Source organism: Salmo salar, unplaced genomic scaffold (genome assembly GCF_965601325.2).
Source record: "Salmo salar unplaced genomic scaffold, fSalSal1 ptg000136l, whole genome shotgun sequence".
In the NCBI taxonomy this organism is placed as follows: domain Eukaryota; kingdom Metazoa; phylum Chordata; class Actinopteri; order Salmoniformes; family Salmonidae; genus Salmo; species Salmo salar.
Genome location: NW_027675321.1, coordinates 1,943,226 through 1,960,213, shown reverse-complemented (window position 1 = coordinate 1,960,213; position 16,988 = coordinate 1,943,226). Strand labels below are relative to the sequence as shown.

General features: G+C 38.8%; 1 protein-coding gene and 1 long non-coding RNA gene across 2 annotated transcripts in view; both read right to left on the bottom strand.

The window, feature by feature from the left end:
• Nucleotides 1-1,230: 1,230 nt before the first annotated feature.
• On the bottom strand, nt 1,231-6,410 carry LOC145866956 (NLR family CARD domain-containing protein 3-like). Its single transcript, XM_082971016.1, has 4 exons — nt 4,210-6,410; nt 3,852-4,080; nt 1,707-3,477; nt 1,231-1,435 (listed from the first exon to the last, which is right to left on the bottom strand). The coding sequence occupies exons 3-4, from the start codon at nt 2,636-2,638 to the stop codon at nt 1,246-1,248; spliced, it is 1,122 nt and encodes a 373-aa protein (XP_082827142.1). The 5' UTR covers nt 2,639-3,477; nt 3,852-4,080; nt 4,210-6,410; the 3' UTR covers nt 1,231-1,245.
• Nucleotides 6,411-12,162: 5,752 nt separating this feature from the next.
• The window catches only part of LOC123732121 (uncharacterized), a 48,447-nt gene continuing 43,621 nt past the window's right edge, over nt 12,163-16,988 (bottom strand). The window contains exons 2-3 of the long non-coding RNA XR_014383163.1: nt 15,145-15,249; nt 12,163-12,261 (exon numbers count right to left, since the gene is read on the bottom strand). This is a non-coding gene — a long non-coding RNA (uncharacterized LOC123732121). The remainder of the gene's footprint in view (nt 12,262-15,144; nt 15,250-16,988) is intronic.

Genomic DNA, 16,988 nt, shown 5'->3' with positions numbered 1-16,988 from the left:
GATGCCATGATTAAGAAAAATCATGAATAAATCATGAATCAGAATGAGTGAGAAAGTTACAGAGGCCACAACAGAACATGCTAACCTCTCACCATTACCAATAACAGAGGCTACAACAAAACAGCTAACCTCTCACCATTACCAATTACAGAGGCTACAACAAAACATGCTAACCTCTCACCATTACCAATAACAGAGGCTACAACAAAACAGCTAACCTCTCACCATTACCAATAACAGAGGCTACAACAAAACATGCTAACCTCTCACCATTACCAATAACAGAGGTTACAACAAAACAGCTAACCTCTCACCATTACCAATAACAGAGGCTACAACAAAACATGCTAACCTCTCACCATTACCAATAACAGAGGTTACAACAAAACATGCTAACCTCTCACCTTTACCAATAACAGAGGCTAAAACAAAACATGCTAACCTCTCACCATTACCAATAACAGAGGATACAACAAAACATGCTAACCTCTAACCATTACCAATAACAGGGGCTACAACAAAACATGCTAACCTCTCACCATTACCAATAACAGAGACTACAACAAAACATGCTAACCTCTCACCATTACCAATAGAGGCTACAACAAAACATGCTAACCTCTCACCATTACCAATAACAGAGGATACAACAAAACACGCTAACCTCTCACCATTACCAATAACAGTGGGGGTATGATCCTTGTGCCTCTGTAACTTTCTCATTCATCATCATTCTCCATTCATTCTTATTCTTACTGACAATACAAGTGAAGTGACTCCAAAATGACAGGACATTATTCACCATTCAGTTTCTATTAGGAAAAACATAATCCAAAACACAACCAAGACAAACTGCAAATGAATTCAACAAGTTTGTAGAATCACAAGCTTGATGTTATCACTGCAGGCATGGAACATGGGACTAAATACTAAACTTATGACAACTTTAATACAACATAAGTGAATTTGTCCAAATATGTTCAACTTTTTCAAATGGGAGAACTAAATACATAAAGTGCTTTCCTTTCTTAACAGTAACACAGCTATGTATGAAAATACCCTCAAATAAAAGGTGACATTCTGTACTGTCACCTAATATGAAGCATTCTAAGTCAAATCCAAAATGCTGGTGCATAGCACCACATTTAAAACTGCAAGCTTCACTGTCCAAACACATATGGTGTGGACTATGTGTGTCTGGTAAACACATGTGGATCTGGTGAACAGTTATCACTTGTTGACCAACTACAGGAATACTGACCTCAGAGTCTCCAGTTTACAGTGGGGATTCCCCAGTCCAGCAGAGAGCAGCTTCACTCCTGAATCCTTCAGGTCATTGTTACTCAGGTCCAGCTCTCTCAGGTGTGAGGGGTTTGACTTCAGAGCTGAGACCAGAGAAGCACAGCCTTCCTCTGTGACTCCACAACCTGACAGCCTGCAACGAGATCATCATGACTTCCCAAACACACTGTTTATTTAACACCAGAAGTGTAGAAGGACAATGGCATTTGGTTTATTCTCTCAAACAACATATAGATTCATCTTCTGTCTCCTAGAATTGTATGGTCATATTGTAATACTAGATTGAATATCTGATTCAATATGTTATTCAATATAATATTATATACATATTATAATACATATTTTCTCTAAACATAATATTTCTTCCTGATGAATACTTCTTATATGTCATTTTATTTACTCACAGAGCAGCTCTGGAGACTTTGACCACTGGCAGCAGCCTCAGAAGACCTTCCTCTGATCTGGAGTATTTCTTCAGGTCAAACACATCCAGCTCCTTTTCTGAAGTCAGCAACACAAAGACCAGAGCTGACCACTGTGCAGGTGACAGGTAGGTTTTTGAGAGACTTCCTGATCTCAGGTAGCTTTGGATCTCCTCCACTAGAGAATGGTCATTCAGTTCATTCAGACAGTGGAACAGATTGATGCTCCTCTCTGGAGAGGGATTCTCCCTGATCTTCTCCTTGATGTACTTGACAGTTTCATCATGGCTCAGTGAGCTGCTTCTTGTCTTTGTCAGTAGACCTCGTAAGTGCTTCTGATTGGATTCCAGTGAGAGGCCCAGAAGGAAGCGGAGGAACAGGTCCAGGTTTCCTGTCTCACTTTGTAAGGCTTTATCCACAGCACTCTTGTAGAAAGTAACTTCAGACTCGTCTTTTGTTTGCAGTGTGTCAATTAGATTCTCATTGTTGTTGATGAATGAGAGGAACACATATACAGCAGCCAGAAACTCCTGAATGCTCAGATGCACAAAGCAGTACACCTTGTCCTGGTACAGAACACATTCCTCTTTAAAGAGCTGTGTGCACAATCCTGAGTACACAAAGGCTTCATTGACATCAATGCCAGCCTCTTTCAGGTCTTCTTCATAGAAAATCAGATTGCCCTTCACAAGCTGTTGAAAAGCCAGTTTTCCCAGTGACAGAATACTCTTTTTATTCCAGTGTGAACCTGTCTCTTCTTTCCCAAGATACTTTTCATTCTTCTGTTTGGTATGAAACACCACAAGGTGTGTGTACATCTCAGTCAGAGTCTTGGGCATCTCTTCTGTCTTATGTTTCAGCATGTGTTCAAGGACTGTTGCAGAAATCCAACAGAAGACTGGAATGTGGCACATGATGTGGAGGCTCCTTGATGTCTTTATGTGTGAGATGATTCTGCTGGCCAAGTCCTCATCACTGAATCTCTTTCTGAAGTACTCCTCCTACTGTGGGTCATTGAACCCTCGTACCTCCGTCACCTGGTCAACACACCATGAAGGGATCTTATTGGCTGCTGCTGGTCGGGTAGTTATCCAGAGGAGAGCAGAGGGAAGCAGATTTCCCTTGATGAGATTTGTCAGCAGAACATCCACTGAGGTTGACTCTGTGACGTCACAACAGATCTTGTTCTTCTGGAAGTCTAGGGGCAGTCGGCACTCATCCAGACCATCAAAGATGAACAGAACTTTGTACTTGTTGTAGTTGGAGATTCTTGATTGTTTGGTTTCCATTGAGAAGTGATTGAGAAGTTCAATCAAAGTGTTTTTGTCCCCTTTCATCAAATTCAGCTCCCGGAAAGGGAATGAAAATACAAATTGGACATCCTGATTTGCTTTTCCTTCAGCCCAGTCCAGAATGAACTTCTGCACAGAGACTGTTTTTCCAATGCCAGCGACTCCCTTTGTCAGCACAGTTCTGATACGTTTGTCTTGTCCAGTTAAGGGTTTGAAGATGTCGTTACATTTGATTGCAGTCTCTGGTCTTGCTTGTTTCCTGGTTGTTATCTCAATCTGTCTCAGCTCATGTTCATTATTGACCTGTCCTGTTCCACCCTCTGTGATGTAGAGCTCTGTGTAGATCTTATTGAGAAGTTTTGGGTTTCCTTGTTGAGCGATCCCCTCAAATACACATTGAAACTTCTTCTTTAGATTAGATTTGAGTTCACGTTGGCAAATGACAGCAGGATCATCTGAATCTAGAAATAACACAGAGGATATTAATATTACATCTGTTTTAATGTCTACAGTATTGTAGGACTGTTATAAAGATTTAAATTATCATAATTTATTCTCTTAACTGACTGTATAAATGTTTTCATAATGCATTACAGACTGGTGTGACTGATTATATTATTATTGGTATTATTGATGGTATTATTAATGTTGTCTCACTCTCTGTCTCTCTAAATTAATCAACACAACACATCCCTGCTGCTACTTGTTGAGGCCACTAGGTGTTGTGTTAAGGCTGCTACAATATCATTGAGTTACACAGCTACTTTAGCTGTACTTTAGCTACAGCTTTTAAATGTTATAAAACAGCATTCAACATGAGGCAGACAGATCTTACATTTCTCCAGTGTGTCAGCGAGCTCCTTCTGGTTCATTTTCCTCAGGACGTGCAGTGTGATCTTCAGAGCCCCCTCTCTGGCACTGCTCTCCTGCTTCTCATCTTCAGCATCCACCACTTCCTCATCCTGCTTCTGACTCTCAAAGCCTTCTGGGAGTTCTGGACTAAGAATCCTCTTGAACATCTTCAGCTCGTTCTTCACAAATGTAATAATATTCTCTTCAAGCAACTGAAATAAATCAAGTAAATAAGTTAAGCAAGAGAATAAATGCTTTCTCATTAACACATTAATGAATGATTGACAGATCAACTTTACTTGAGGTCAACAAAAACAAATGTTCATAACAGGACCACATACACTGAATATGGAGGCCAGGTCTGTTTGATGACTCTGGGAAGACTGACCACTGAGAATGTCTGACTCTGATCTCTCCTGTTGGTTTCTGTGCACAAAACATGAGATTACATCTCCTCATCCAGGGAGTGAGTGAGTACGGACAGACAAACAGACAGACATAGACAGAAAGCGGGACAGACAGTCAGAGACAGACAGACAGAAAGAGACAGACAGAGACACAGACAGACAGACAGACAAACAGAGATAGACAGAGACAGACAGAGACAGAGACAGACAGACAGACACAAACATACAGACAAAGAGAGACAAACAGACAGAAAGCGGGACAGACAGTCAGAGACAGGCAAAGACAGACAGAGACAGACAAAGACAGACAGAGAAAGACACACAGACAGAGACAGACAGAAATTAGAAAGACACATAGAAAGACAGAGACAGACACTGAAACAGAGAGACAGACAGACAGACAGACAGACAGACAGACAGACAGACAGACAGACAGACAGACAGACAGACAGACAGACAGACAGACAGACAGACAGACAGACAGACAGACAGACAGACAGACAGACAGACAGACAGACAGACAGACAGACAGAGACACACAGCCAGACACAGAGACAGATAGACAGACACACAGAAACAGACACACAGAAACAGACACACCGACAGAGAAAGACACACAGACAGACAGAAAAACAGAGACAGACAGAGACAGACACACAGACAGACAACAGACACACAGACAGAGACAGACACAGTGAGACTCAGAGACACAGACACACAGACACAGACATGCAGACACAGGAACAGACAGACAGACAGACAGACAGACAGACAGACAGACAGACAGACAGACAGACAGACAGACAGACAGACAGACAGACAGACAGACAGACAGACAGACAGACAGACAGGCAGACACAGACACACAGCCAGACACAGAGACAGATAGACAGACACACAGACGGACAGAGACAGACACACACAGAAAGGCAGACACAGACAGAGACAGACACACAGACAGAAAGACACAGAGACAGACACACAGACAGAGACAGACAAACAGACAGAAAGACACAGAGACAGACAGACACAGAGACATACACACATACATAGACAGACAGACAGAGACAGAGACAGTGAGACAGACAGACAGAGACAGACAGACACACAGACAGCGAAGACACACAGACAGAGAGACAGACACAGACAGAGACAGACACAGAGACAGAGAGACAGACAGAGAGAGACAGACACAGAGAGAGACACAGAGACAGTGAGACGGATAGACAGACACACAGACAGCGAAAGACACACAGACAGACAGAGACAGACAGACAGACACAGAGACATACAGACACACAGAAACAGACACACCGACAGAGAGACAGACAGAGACAGACACAGAGAGACAGTGAGACAGAGACACACAGACAGGCAGAGACAGAGTCAGACACACAGACAGAAACAGACACAGAGAGACACAGAGACACACACAGACAGACACAGAGACAGTGAGACAGACAGACAGACAGACAGACAGACAGACAGACAGAGAAAGACACACAGACAGACAGAGACAGACAGCGAAATACACACAGACAGAGAGACAGGCAAAGAGACAGAGAGACAGATAGACAGACAGAGAAATACACACAGACAGACAGAGACAGACAGCGAAATACACACAGACAGAGAGACAGGCAAAGAGACAGACAGACAGACAGACAGATACACAGACAGAGAGACACACACACACACAGGGAGGGAATATTGTGTTTGTTTAATATTGTTTTAGGACCATGAAAATGGACTAAAGGATTAGCCTATGGATTATGAAAACAACCAAAAGAAATGTGAAAATGTGAGAGGAGAAATGACTAGAGACAGTGTTGTTTAACTCACTGACCATGACCCATGAGTTCTTCTTACCTTTGTTCAGTAGAAAAGTCTCCCTCTCTAAACTCTATAGGTTGACGCAAAGACCGGTCACTCTTCATGGACACACAGCTGGGAACAGGGGAGGCTGGTCTCTCCTGCTTGATTGGACTTCAACACAACAGAGACAAACATTACATCTCTCATCTACTCTGATCTCAGATGGGGAAACATAAGAAGAGCTCTGGATCAGACAGACAGACAGACAGACAGACAGACAGACAGACAGACAGACAGACAGACAGACAGACAGACAGACAGACAGATACACAGACAGACGGAGATAGATACACAGACAGACAGACAGACAGACAGACAGACAGACAGACAGACAGACAGACAGACAGACAGACAGACAGATACACAGACAGACGGAGATAGATACACAGACAGAGATAGATACACAGACAGACGGAGATAGATACACAGACAGACGGAGATAGATACACAGACAGACGGAGATAGATACACAGACAGACGGAGATAGATACACAGACAGACAGACAGACAGACAGACAGACAGACAGACAGACAGACAGACAGACAGACAGACAGACAGACAGACAGACAGACAGACAGACAGACAGACAGACAGACAGACAGACAGACAGACAGCAAAATACACACAGACAGAGAGACAGGCAAAGAGACAGACAGACAGATAGACAGACAGACAGAGAGACACACACACAAGGAGGGAATATTGTGTTTGTTTAATATTGTTTTAGGACTATGAAAATGGACGAAAGGATTAGCCTATGGATTATGAAAACTACAAAAAGAAAATGGGAAAATGGGAGAGGAGAAATGACTAGAGACAGTGTTGTTTAACTCACTGACCATGACCCATGAGTTCTTCTTACCTTTGTTCAGTAGAAAAGTCTCCCTCTCTAAACTCTATAGGTTGACGCAAAGACCGGTCACTCTTCATGGACACACAGCTGGGAACAGGGGAGGCTGGTCTCTCCTGCTTGATTGGACTTCAACACAACAGAGACAAACATTACATCTCTCATCTACTCTGAGCTCAGATGGGGAAACATAAGAAGAGCTCTGGATCAGACAGACAGACAGACAGACAGACAGACAGACAGACAGACAGACAGACAGACAGACAGACAGACAGACAGACAGACAGACAGACAGACAGACAGACAGATACACAGACAGACGGAGATAGATAGACAGACAGACAGACAGACAGACAGACAGACAGACAGACAGACAGACAGACAGACAGACAGACAGACAGACAGACAGACAGACAGACAGACAGACAGACAGACAGCAAAATACACACAGACAGAGAGACAGGCAAAGAGACAGACAGATAGATAGACAGACAGAGAGACACACACACACACGGAGGGAATATTGTGTTTGTTTAATATTGTTTTAGGACTATGAAAATGGACAAAAGTTTTAGCCTATGGATTATGAAAACAACCAAAAGAAATGTGAAAATGGGAGAGGAGAAATGACTAGAGACAGTGTTGTTTAACTCACTGACCATGACCCATGAGTTCTTCTTACCTTTGTTCAGTAGAAAAGTCTCCCTCTCTAAACTCTATAGGTTGACGCAAAGACCGGTCACTCTTCATGGACACACAGCTGGGTACAGGGGAGGCTGGTCTCTCCTGCTTGATTGGACTTCAACACAACAGAGACAAACATTACATCTCTCATCTACTCTGATCTCAGTTGGGAAACATAAGAAGAGCTCTGGATCAGACAGACAGACAGACAGACAGACAGACAGACAGACAGACAGACAGACAGACAGACAGACAGACAGACAGACAGACAGACAGACAGACAGACAGACAGACAGACAGACAGACAGACAGACAGACAGACAGACAGCAAAATACACACAGACAGAGAGACAGGCAAAGAGACAGACAGAGAGACACACACACAAGGAGGGAATATTGTGTTTGTTTAATATTGTTTTAGGACTATGAAAATGGACAAGGGGGAGGCTGGTCTCTCTTGCTTGATTGGTCTTCAACACAACAGAGACAAACATTACATCTCTCATCTACTCTGATCTCAGATGGGAAACATAAGAAGAGTTTAATTCCAAAACGCTACATATCCATTTTCAGAAATGTTGGTAAATTAGCTTTTATTGTTTAAAGAAATTATTAATGAGATTGGTGTGTTTTTCACTATCTAATCATGACATGGGGTTGATCAATGACAGACATCTATCACTTAATGATTTCATTTCAGAGAGACAAATATTAATTGTGTTTTTATGTTGGATAAAAGTAGAGACTCAGAGCTAGAAAATGGTATATCAGACACTACAGTTGAGGAACAATGGAAAAGTCATTCTGCTTTGAATGATGATCAACTTGTAACATCACTTTTGAGAGAATGTCCTTTGAATGTTTTGGTACCTACTGGAGAGCTCTTCTTTGTCTACAGGGCTGTTACTTTGGCAGATAATGTCACCCATCTAAATAAATAGTTGGTATATATATAATTAACTAAATGTATGGTGTTTTTGTTTTATGTCAGTTTAATTTTGTTATGCTATAAACATTTTATTTTATTATAAGTGGTAAAAGGAACTAGAAAATGTTATATTTTGCAATTCTCAGTAATTACTACTTTAGTAAAGAATTACACATTATTCAGTACTACTGCAGTTGCTACATAATTCCAATAGATGGCAGCATAAGACCACAAATGATATTTCAGAATATTAGTTTAGTTTTCTCCCTGGATGCACCACCACTCCCCCTCACAGGAAAACTCCTGTGTGAGCTTCTTTCTGTCCCATTCCACACTGCTAATGCAAGAGGAAGGACTGAAAAAGCATTTAACAGATTACTGTGAAGTAATATAATGATGATTCATGTTTATTATTACCTGTTTTTATGCTCATGTTTGAAATTATACTTCATTACTATAACGATTATCAATAAGCCTGAACATTAATTCAGACACCTCTGGTTGAGAAAAACGTATTTTCCTGGTACATTCATTGTCAAATTCATCAACCACCATCGAGCCACTCTGTCTTCTCTCTCTAGTAGTCAACTCAGCCCCAGTAAAAAGCTGGTGTCATCACTCTGCCTTCTCTCTCTAGTAGTCAACTCAGCCCCGGTAAAAAGCTGGTGTCTTCACTCTGCCTTCTCTCTCTAGTAGTCAACTCAGCCCCGGTAAAAAGCTGGTGTCTTCACTCTGCCTTCTCTCTCTAGTAGTCAACTCAGCCCCGGTAAAAAGCTGGTGTCGTCACTCTGCCTTCTCTCTCTAGTAGTCAACTCAGCCCCGGTAAAAAGCTGGTGTCGTCGCTCTGCCTTCTCCAGGGGCATGTTGAGGTAAATTTACTAACCGAGAGGGTTGAATTATGTAATTTATTGGTGGGCTGGAAGGCGCACTCTTGTCTTTTCTATTCCGAGGTTGTTTACTCGCAATATCAGATATTAAGATTACTTTTTATAATGCATGTATACTGAGGTTGAGGTTCTGACTAGTGATAATTTACCCGGGGTTCAATACCTGCTATAGTCACTATTATTTTGCTCTCCCAAAAGCAACACAGCCCTAAAACGAGATATATAGCTAACTAAAGTCATGTTAATGAGTGACCATTTTAGAAAATCATGGGACATATAGTCTGTGGTTGCATGCTATTTTATGTCAATCATACAGCTGCTTGTAGCCTATAACTGATGCTTTGTGGTCTTATGCTGCCATCTATTGGAAATATTTAGCAATTAAAAGTTATTAATGCACATTCAGACATTGGTGAGGCAGCTGAGAATTTAAAAAAAAAATGGAATGTGTCCAGCCTACTTGAGGCGCCCCGAAAATAATATTCAAAAGTTTAGTCATTGGATACAGAGGGGTTAAACACTAAAGTTACCGTCCATCTAGTGAAGAGAGGAGAACCGGACAGAGGTAGCCAGCATCCGTCAACGAGAGAGGGAGGATAGGATAACTAGGATGCTGCTGGTAGAGTAGCTAGCTAGTTTACCTGCTGTACCGACTAGCTAGGATAACTAGGATGCTGCTGGTAGAGTAGCTAGCTAGCTTACCTAGCTGTACCGACTAGCGAGGATAACTAGGATGCTGCTGGTAGAGTAGCTAGCTAGCTTACCTAGCTGTACCGGCTAGCTAGGATAACTAGGATGCTGCTGGTATAGTAGCTAGCTAGCTTACCTAGCTGTACCGACTAGCTAGGATAACTAGGATGCTGCTGGTAGAGTAGCTAGCTAGCTTACCCAGCTGTACCGACTAGCTTGGATAACTAGGATGCTGCTGGTAGAGTAGCTAGCTAGCTTACCTAGCTGTACCGACTAGCGAGGATAACTAGGATGCTGCTGGTAGAGTAGCTAGCTAGCTTACCTAGCTGTACCGACTAGCTAGGATAACTATGATGCTGCTGGTAGAGTAGCTAGCTAGCATACCTAGCTGTACCGACTAGCTTGGCTAGCTAGCAGGACGTTCATCTGTCGTTTGTCTCGATGATGATGACGAATCCGGTGAACCACAAAATGAAACAAGGATAGAGAGTGAAAAGGATCTGGCTACACTCATACTGTCCCTGACCGTAAACCAAAAGCAAATTGAACAATAAACTTCGGTGTCTCAACACTGTAACAAACTCTGTCATTATTCCCCAAGATCACCTCAGCCAACTCTGCACGTAACCTGACAATATGTTTGGCGCCACACAGTATGGGGACGTGGACAGTTCTGTACGGGGACGGGGACAGTTCCAGAACGCGGACAAGAGCAGTGCCACACAATCAACTAAACCCAGTCTTTACAGTGGGTTACATTAGTAATATTCATTTTTCTCTATGTTAAACAAACATTTATTGCAACAATATTTTGAGATCTGGGCCCATATCCACAAAGCGTCTCAGAGTAGAAAATTGGTCGTATAAGTGCTGAGAATACAGACATTTTACACTTCTGGGTATAAATTAAAGCTATGCATGAAGTCTCTACTCCCACCTAGTCAGCAGATATTTAGGACACCTCGTGAGCTGTCCTAAGTAGTTAAGAGTTAACAGCAGGTGTCTTGATAATACTATAGAATAATGCAGCGAGTCAGTGGTTCCTGCACCACATGTAAATACTTTGGGGTAGTAAAAATATTGTTTTCTATTTCTATATGATCAATCCATTAATAATATAGACCTACATGCAACAGTATGTCTTGTGCTTTTGGAAATTATTTATGAATAATATGTATGTGTAATATTTATTTATAATATTTATGTATAATATTTATGTATGATATTTATGTGTAATATTTATGTATAATATGTATGTATAATATTTATGTATCACAAGTGATACCATGTATGTCTGCATAGCATTTTGTCTTCATTTTGGCAGATTAACTCATGCTTATTTCTGAAGATTATCTCTGGTTTTCACCCAGAGGCTAAGGAGTTGGAGCTGTGGCGGGATTTGAACCTGTGTTTGAAAGGTGGCTGGTTCGAATCCTGGGCCGAGTGCTGAAATAAACAGGTGGAATTGATCTGACCACTGGAGGGCTGCTGGGTTCACATCCTCAAAACAATCACCATTCGTTGATCAGAACTCTAGAGATTCTTCTTCACTGAACCCAAAAATATATATAACTTTTAGTGATTCCATATATTAAGGAAGTGATAGAAGCCTTTTTGGTTCTATAAGGAACCTTCTTTTCTAAGAGTGTATAATAAACACATAAACATTTGATTATTTAATTTTCTACATCATGTTATTTCAAGTTATCTCTTTGGAGCGCAACATCACGTTGTTAAAAAATTATCCTAAATTAGGCATCTCGGGTGTTCCAGCTAAACAATGGATGTATAGCGTTTTGCAATACAAAAATATTATACACAATCCTAAGCTATTAATTAAAAATCTGAGAACAGTAATATTGAAGGTACCCATTAGCAACCATTTCTGATTTAAAAACAAACGTGAACATTTTTGGAAATATCATTTTTGAAATAAACTATTAATAATTCTTAAACAAAATTGTCATCTCACCTCTTAGATTTGGTGTCATGTTCCCCAGAGAGACTCATTTTAGAGGCAGGGTCCCCCTCCTTCCTCTCCCCAGAGAGACTCATTTTAGAGACAGGACCCCTGAACAGAGATCCAACATGTTGGTTGTGGTTAACACAGTGACAACTAAACAGAGATCCAGCATGTTGGTTGTGGTTAACACAGTGACAACTAAACAGAGATCCAGCATGTTGGTTGTGGTTAACACAGTGACAACTAATTATTGATTGTCAATTGTTCTCATGTATTCATTATCTCTTAGAGAAATAAAACATTTACTAACAGACATAGAAACAGTCAGGTGATTTAATGCATCACATTAACATGTTGTTGTGACATTTCATCTCCATGGTAACTGTCAATAATAATAATAAGTCACTGTTTGTTAAGGTAGTTATACACAGAACAACAACAATAATAATAATAGTAATAATAATAATAATAATAATAATAATAATTCACTGTTTGTTAAGGTAGTTATAGACAGTACAGCAACAATAAATATAATAATAATAATAATAATAAGTCACTGTTTATTAAGGTAGTTATAGACAGTACAGCAACAATAATAATAATAATAATAATAATAATAATAAGTCACTGTTTGTTAAGGTAGTTATAGACAGTACAGCAACAACAACAATAATAATAATAATAATAATAATAATAAGTCTCTGTTTGTTAAGGTAGTTATAGACAGTACAGCAACAATAACAATAATAATAATAATAATAATAACAATAATAATAATAATAATAATAATAATAATAATAAGTCTCTGTTTGTTAAGGTAGTTATAGACAGTACAGCAACAATAATAATAATAATAACAATAATAATAATAATAATAATAATAAGTCACTGTTTGTTAAGGTAGTTATAGACAGTACAGCAACAATAACAATAATAATAATAATAATAATAACAATAATAATAATAATAATAATAATAATAATAATAAGTCTCTGTTTGTTAAGGTAGTTATAGACAGTACAGCAACAATAATAATAATAATAATAATAATAATAATAATAACAATAATAATAATAATAATAATAACAATAATAATAATAATAATAATAACAATAATAATAATAACAATAATAATAATGACAATAATAATAATAAGTCACTGTTTGTTAAGGTAGTTATAGACAGTACAGCAACAATAATAATAATAATAATAATAATAATAATAATAACAATAATAATAATAATAATAATAACAATAATAATAATAATAATAATAACAATAATAATAATAACAATAATAATAATGACAATAATAAGTCACTGTTTGTTAAGGTAGTTATAGACAGTACAGCAACAATAATAATAATAATAACAATAATAATAATAATAATAATAATAAGTCTCTGTTTGTTAAGGTAGTTATAGACAGTACAGCAACAATAATAATAATAATAATAATAATAATAATAATAATAATAAGTCACTGTTTGTTAAGGTAGTTATAGACAGTACAGCAACAACAACAATAATAATAATAATAATAATAAGTCACTGTTTGTTAAGGTAGTTATAGACAGTACAGCAACAATAATAATAATAACAATAATAATAATGACAATAATAAGTCACTGTTTGTTAAGGTAGTTATAGACAGAACAGCAACAATAATAATAACAATAATAATAATAATAATAATAATAATAATAATAATTCACTGTTTGTTAAGGTAGTTATAGACAGTACAGCAACACAAGGCCATGTCTCACACGTATTTGTATTCACTAACAGTTGACTATTTATTGTCTTTCAATCTGTTCTTTTCTAAACGTATCTGAGAATGTAGACAGAAGGGCTAAAACAGACATGATTGATCCGAGGAGGAAATTGTTGATCCTTTCAGAAAGGTTTTTTGCATCAAGTGAGAGAGGTTATATTATGTAAAGTAGACTAGGTTATAATGCATAATAGCAGTTTGTTAGTGATATGCAGATCAAGGTCTATACCTCGGCTATAGCCTACATATCATAGATGACCAGTCTAAACCTGTTCAGATCAACATAATGTTATAGTCCTACCAGTAGCAGGACAGAGAATGTACTGTATATAACCTACATATCATAGATGACCAGTCTAAACCTGTTCAGATCAACATAATGTTATAGTCCTACCAGTAGCAGGACAGAGAATGTACTGTATATAACCTACATATCATAGATGACCAGTCTAAAACTGGTCAGATCAACATAATGTTATAGTCCTACCAGTAGCAGGACAGAGAATGTACTGTATATAACCTACATATCATAGATGACCAGTCTAAACCTGTTCAGATCAACATAATGTTATAGTCCTACCAGTAGCAGGACAGAGAATGTACTGTATATAACCTACATATCATAGATGACCAGTCTAAACCTGTTCAGATCAACATAATGTTATAGTCCTACCAGTAGCAGGACAGAGAATGTACTGTATATAACCTACATATCATAGATGACCAGTCTAAACCTGTTCAGATCAACATAATGTTATAGTCCTACCAGTAGCAGGACAGAGAATGTACTGTATATAACCTACATATCATAGATGACCAGTCTAAACCTGTTCAGATCAACATAATGTTATAGTCCTACCAGTAGCAGGACAGAGAATGTACTGTATATAACCTACATATCATAGATGACCAGTCTAAACCTGTTCAGATCAACATAATGTTATAGTCCTACCAGTTGCAGGACAGAGAATGTACTGTATATAACCTACATATCATAGATGACCAGTCTAAACCTGTTCAGATCAGTTCACAGAGACCATCAGGTTTGTCGGCATGATAAGTGATCATAGCCTTATAATAGTTTGTAGGTAGTCTAGACCAACAGTACGAGAGTCTGCCCGTCTTTCCTACATACCAACACATTTATTCAATGTTACTGAGAAATATGTGCCACAGTTTCAACAGCCATTTTGTAACTGCGTAGACTACACACTTACTTTCACGTTCATATGAGGAAATCACAAAACTTCTGACAGTCACTGGTGCAGCCGCCTGTTTTCTTGCAGATGAAGTAGCTTTCACAGGCAGCTCATTCAACCAGCCTAAACAACAGTAAATACAAGATGTCAAATGGTCAAAAGTGAATCTCAATAGAGCCATATACATTAGAGAGAGGTATATTGCTGCAGATGTTGGATCTTAATTTGAGCCAGTTTGCTACACCTGGAAAATAATCCTGCAGAAACAGGACATTTGAATTATTGTGTGGATTATAATTAATGAACAGTTTTAAAATGGAAATGTGGAATTTATCATCTTCAGAAACCTTTTCTAAAGTTTAATTACACTCAAATACACTACAAGTTTAGTTTTTCTGCAACAGGGTGATCAAATTAAGATCCTACATCTGTACAGAGTTTATGTCTTTATCTGAAAAGGGCAGTTTGAGTTATTAGCAATAACATTGCAACTGTCAGCTGATGTAAACCTCTGTGATTGGATGTTATAGACCCCCATACATATCCCCATGTACAATTATGTGTACAGATGTAGGATCTTAATTTGATCACCCCCCACTGCAGAATAACTTTCCAGCAATGCAGGAAATGTAAAACTTGTAGTGAATTTTAGGTTTAAAAAGGCTTCTGAAGTTTGTAATTTCCACTTAGAAATTTCAGACTTGAGTTTTCTGTCTCAGTAGTAGTAGACTGTTAGGAGTGTTTTACTGTCATTCACTATACTAACATTACACCAACCTGTCTCAGTAGTAGTAGACTGTTAGGAGTGTTTTACTGTCATTCACTGTACTAACATTACATTTAATTTATCTACACACTTTACAATAATCCCTGGCAGGATTCTCACCTTGAAACTTCATTGCGATTTTTTTCTGTTCTGTTCTGAATATTCTGATGGGTGAGGCCTGAGCTGGAATGTGAAGCTAACTGAAGCTGGCTAGCTTTAGAAAACCAGTATATCAAGCCTGTATCATAGTATACCCCTCAGGCTACGTTCAGGTTTCAGCAAGAGGCAGGTATCAACATGTCGAGTTGTAGGCAACAACCTGGGTTGTATTCATTAGTTTACTCCACAGCCAACAGTTTTAAGATGTTAAATAAAACATAAACCGTTTACTCTAAACGCTGTACAACGTGACCTAAACGGTTTCTGTTGCGAAAAGTTTTGCTACGGTGGGCACTAATGAATACACACAACCTGTTTTTAGGAAGTGTAAGTTGTTGTTAGTCTCTCGAACAATATTTATTAGTCTCTCTTTCACACAACATACCTTCCTGAGTGAAAGGAGTTAACTGTAGATTATAAAGAGAACATGTTTGTTTGTTACTTGTTGTGTTTTAAGCCTGTTTTGAGAAGACAAGTCTATAGACCTATGATACAGTACACTCTTAGAATAAAGGGTTCCAAACGGGTCCTCCGGCCGTCCCCATAGGAGAACGCTTTTGGGTTCCAGGTAGAACCCTTCTGGCTTCCATGTAGAACCCTCTGTGGAAAGGGTTCTTCACGGAACCCAAAAGCGTTCTACCTAGTGCCAAAAAGGGTTCTACAAAGGGTTCTCCTATGGGGACAGCCAAAGAACCCTTTCAGATTGTAGATAGTGTAGGAGCGATCACCCTGGGGCACACAGATGGGCACAGAACGAATTCACCCCACGCATCTAATTTATATCCAAAACATTTTAAGGAGAGTAGGACTATTATAACACTGTCCCCCAAAAATATCATCAACTATATGAATACACACAACAATATCATCAACTATATTAATACACATAACAATATCATCAACTATATTAATACACACAACAATATCACCAACTATA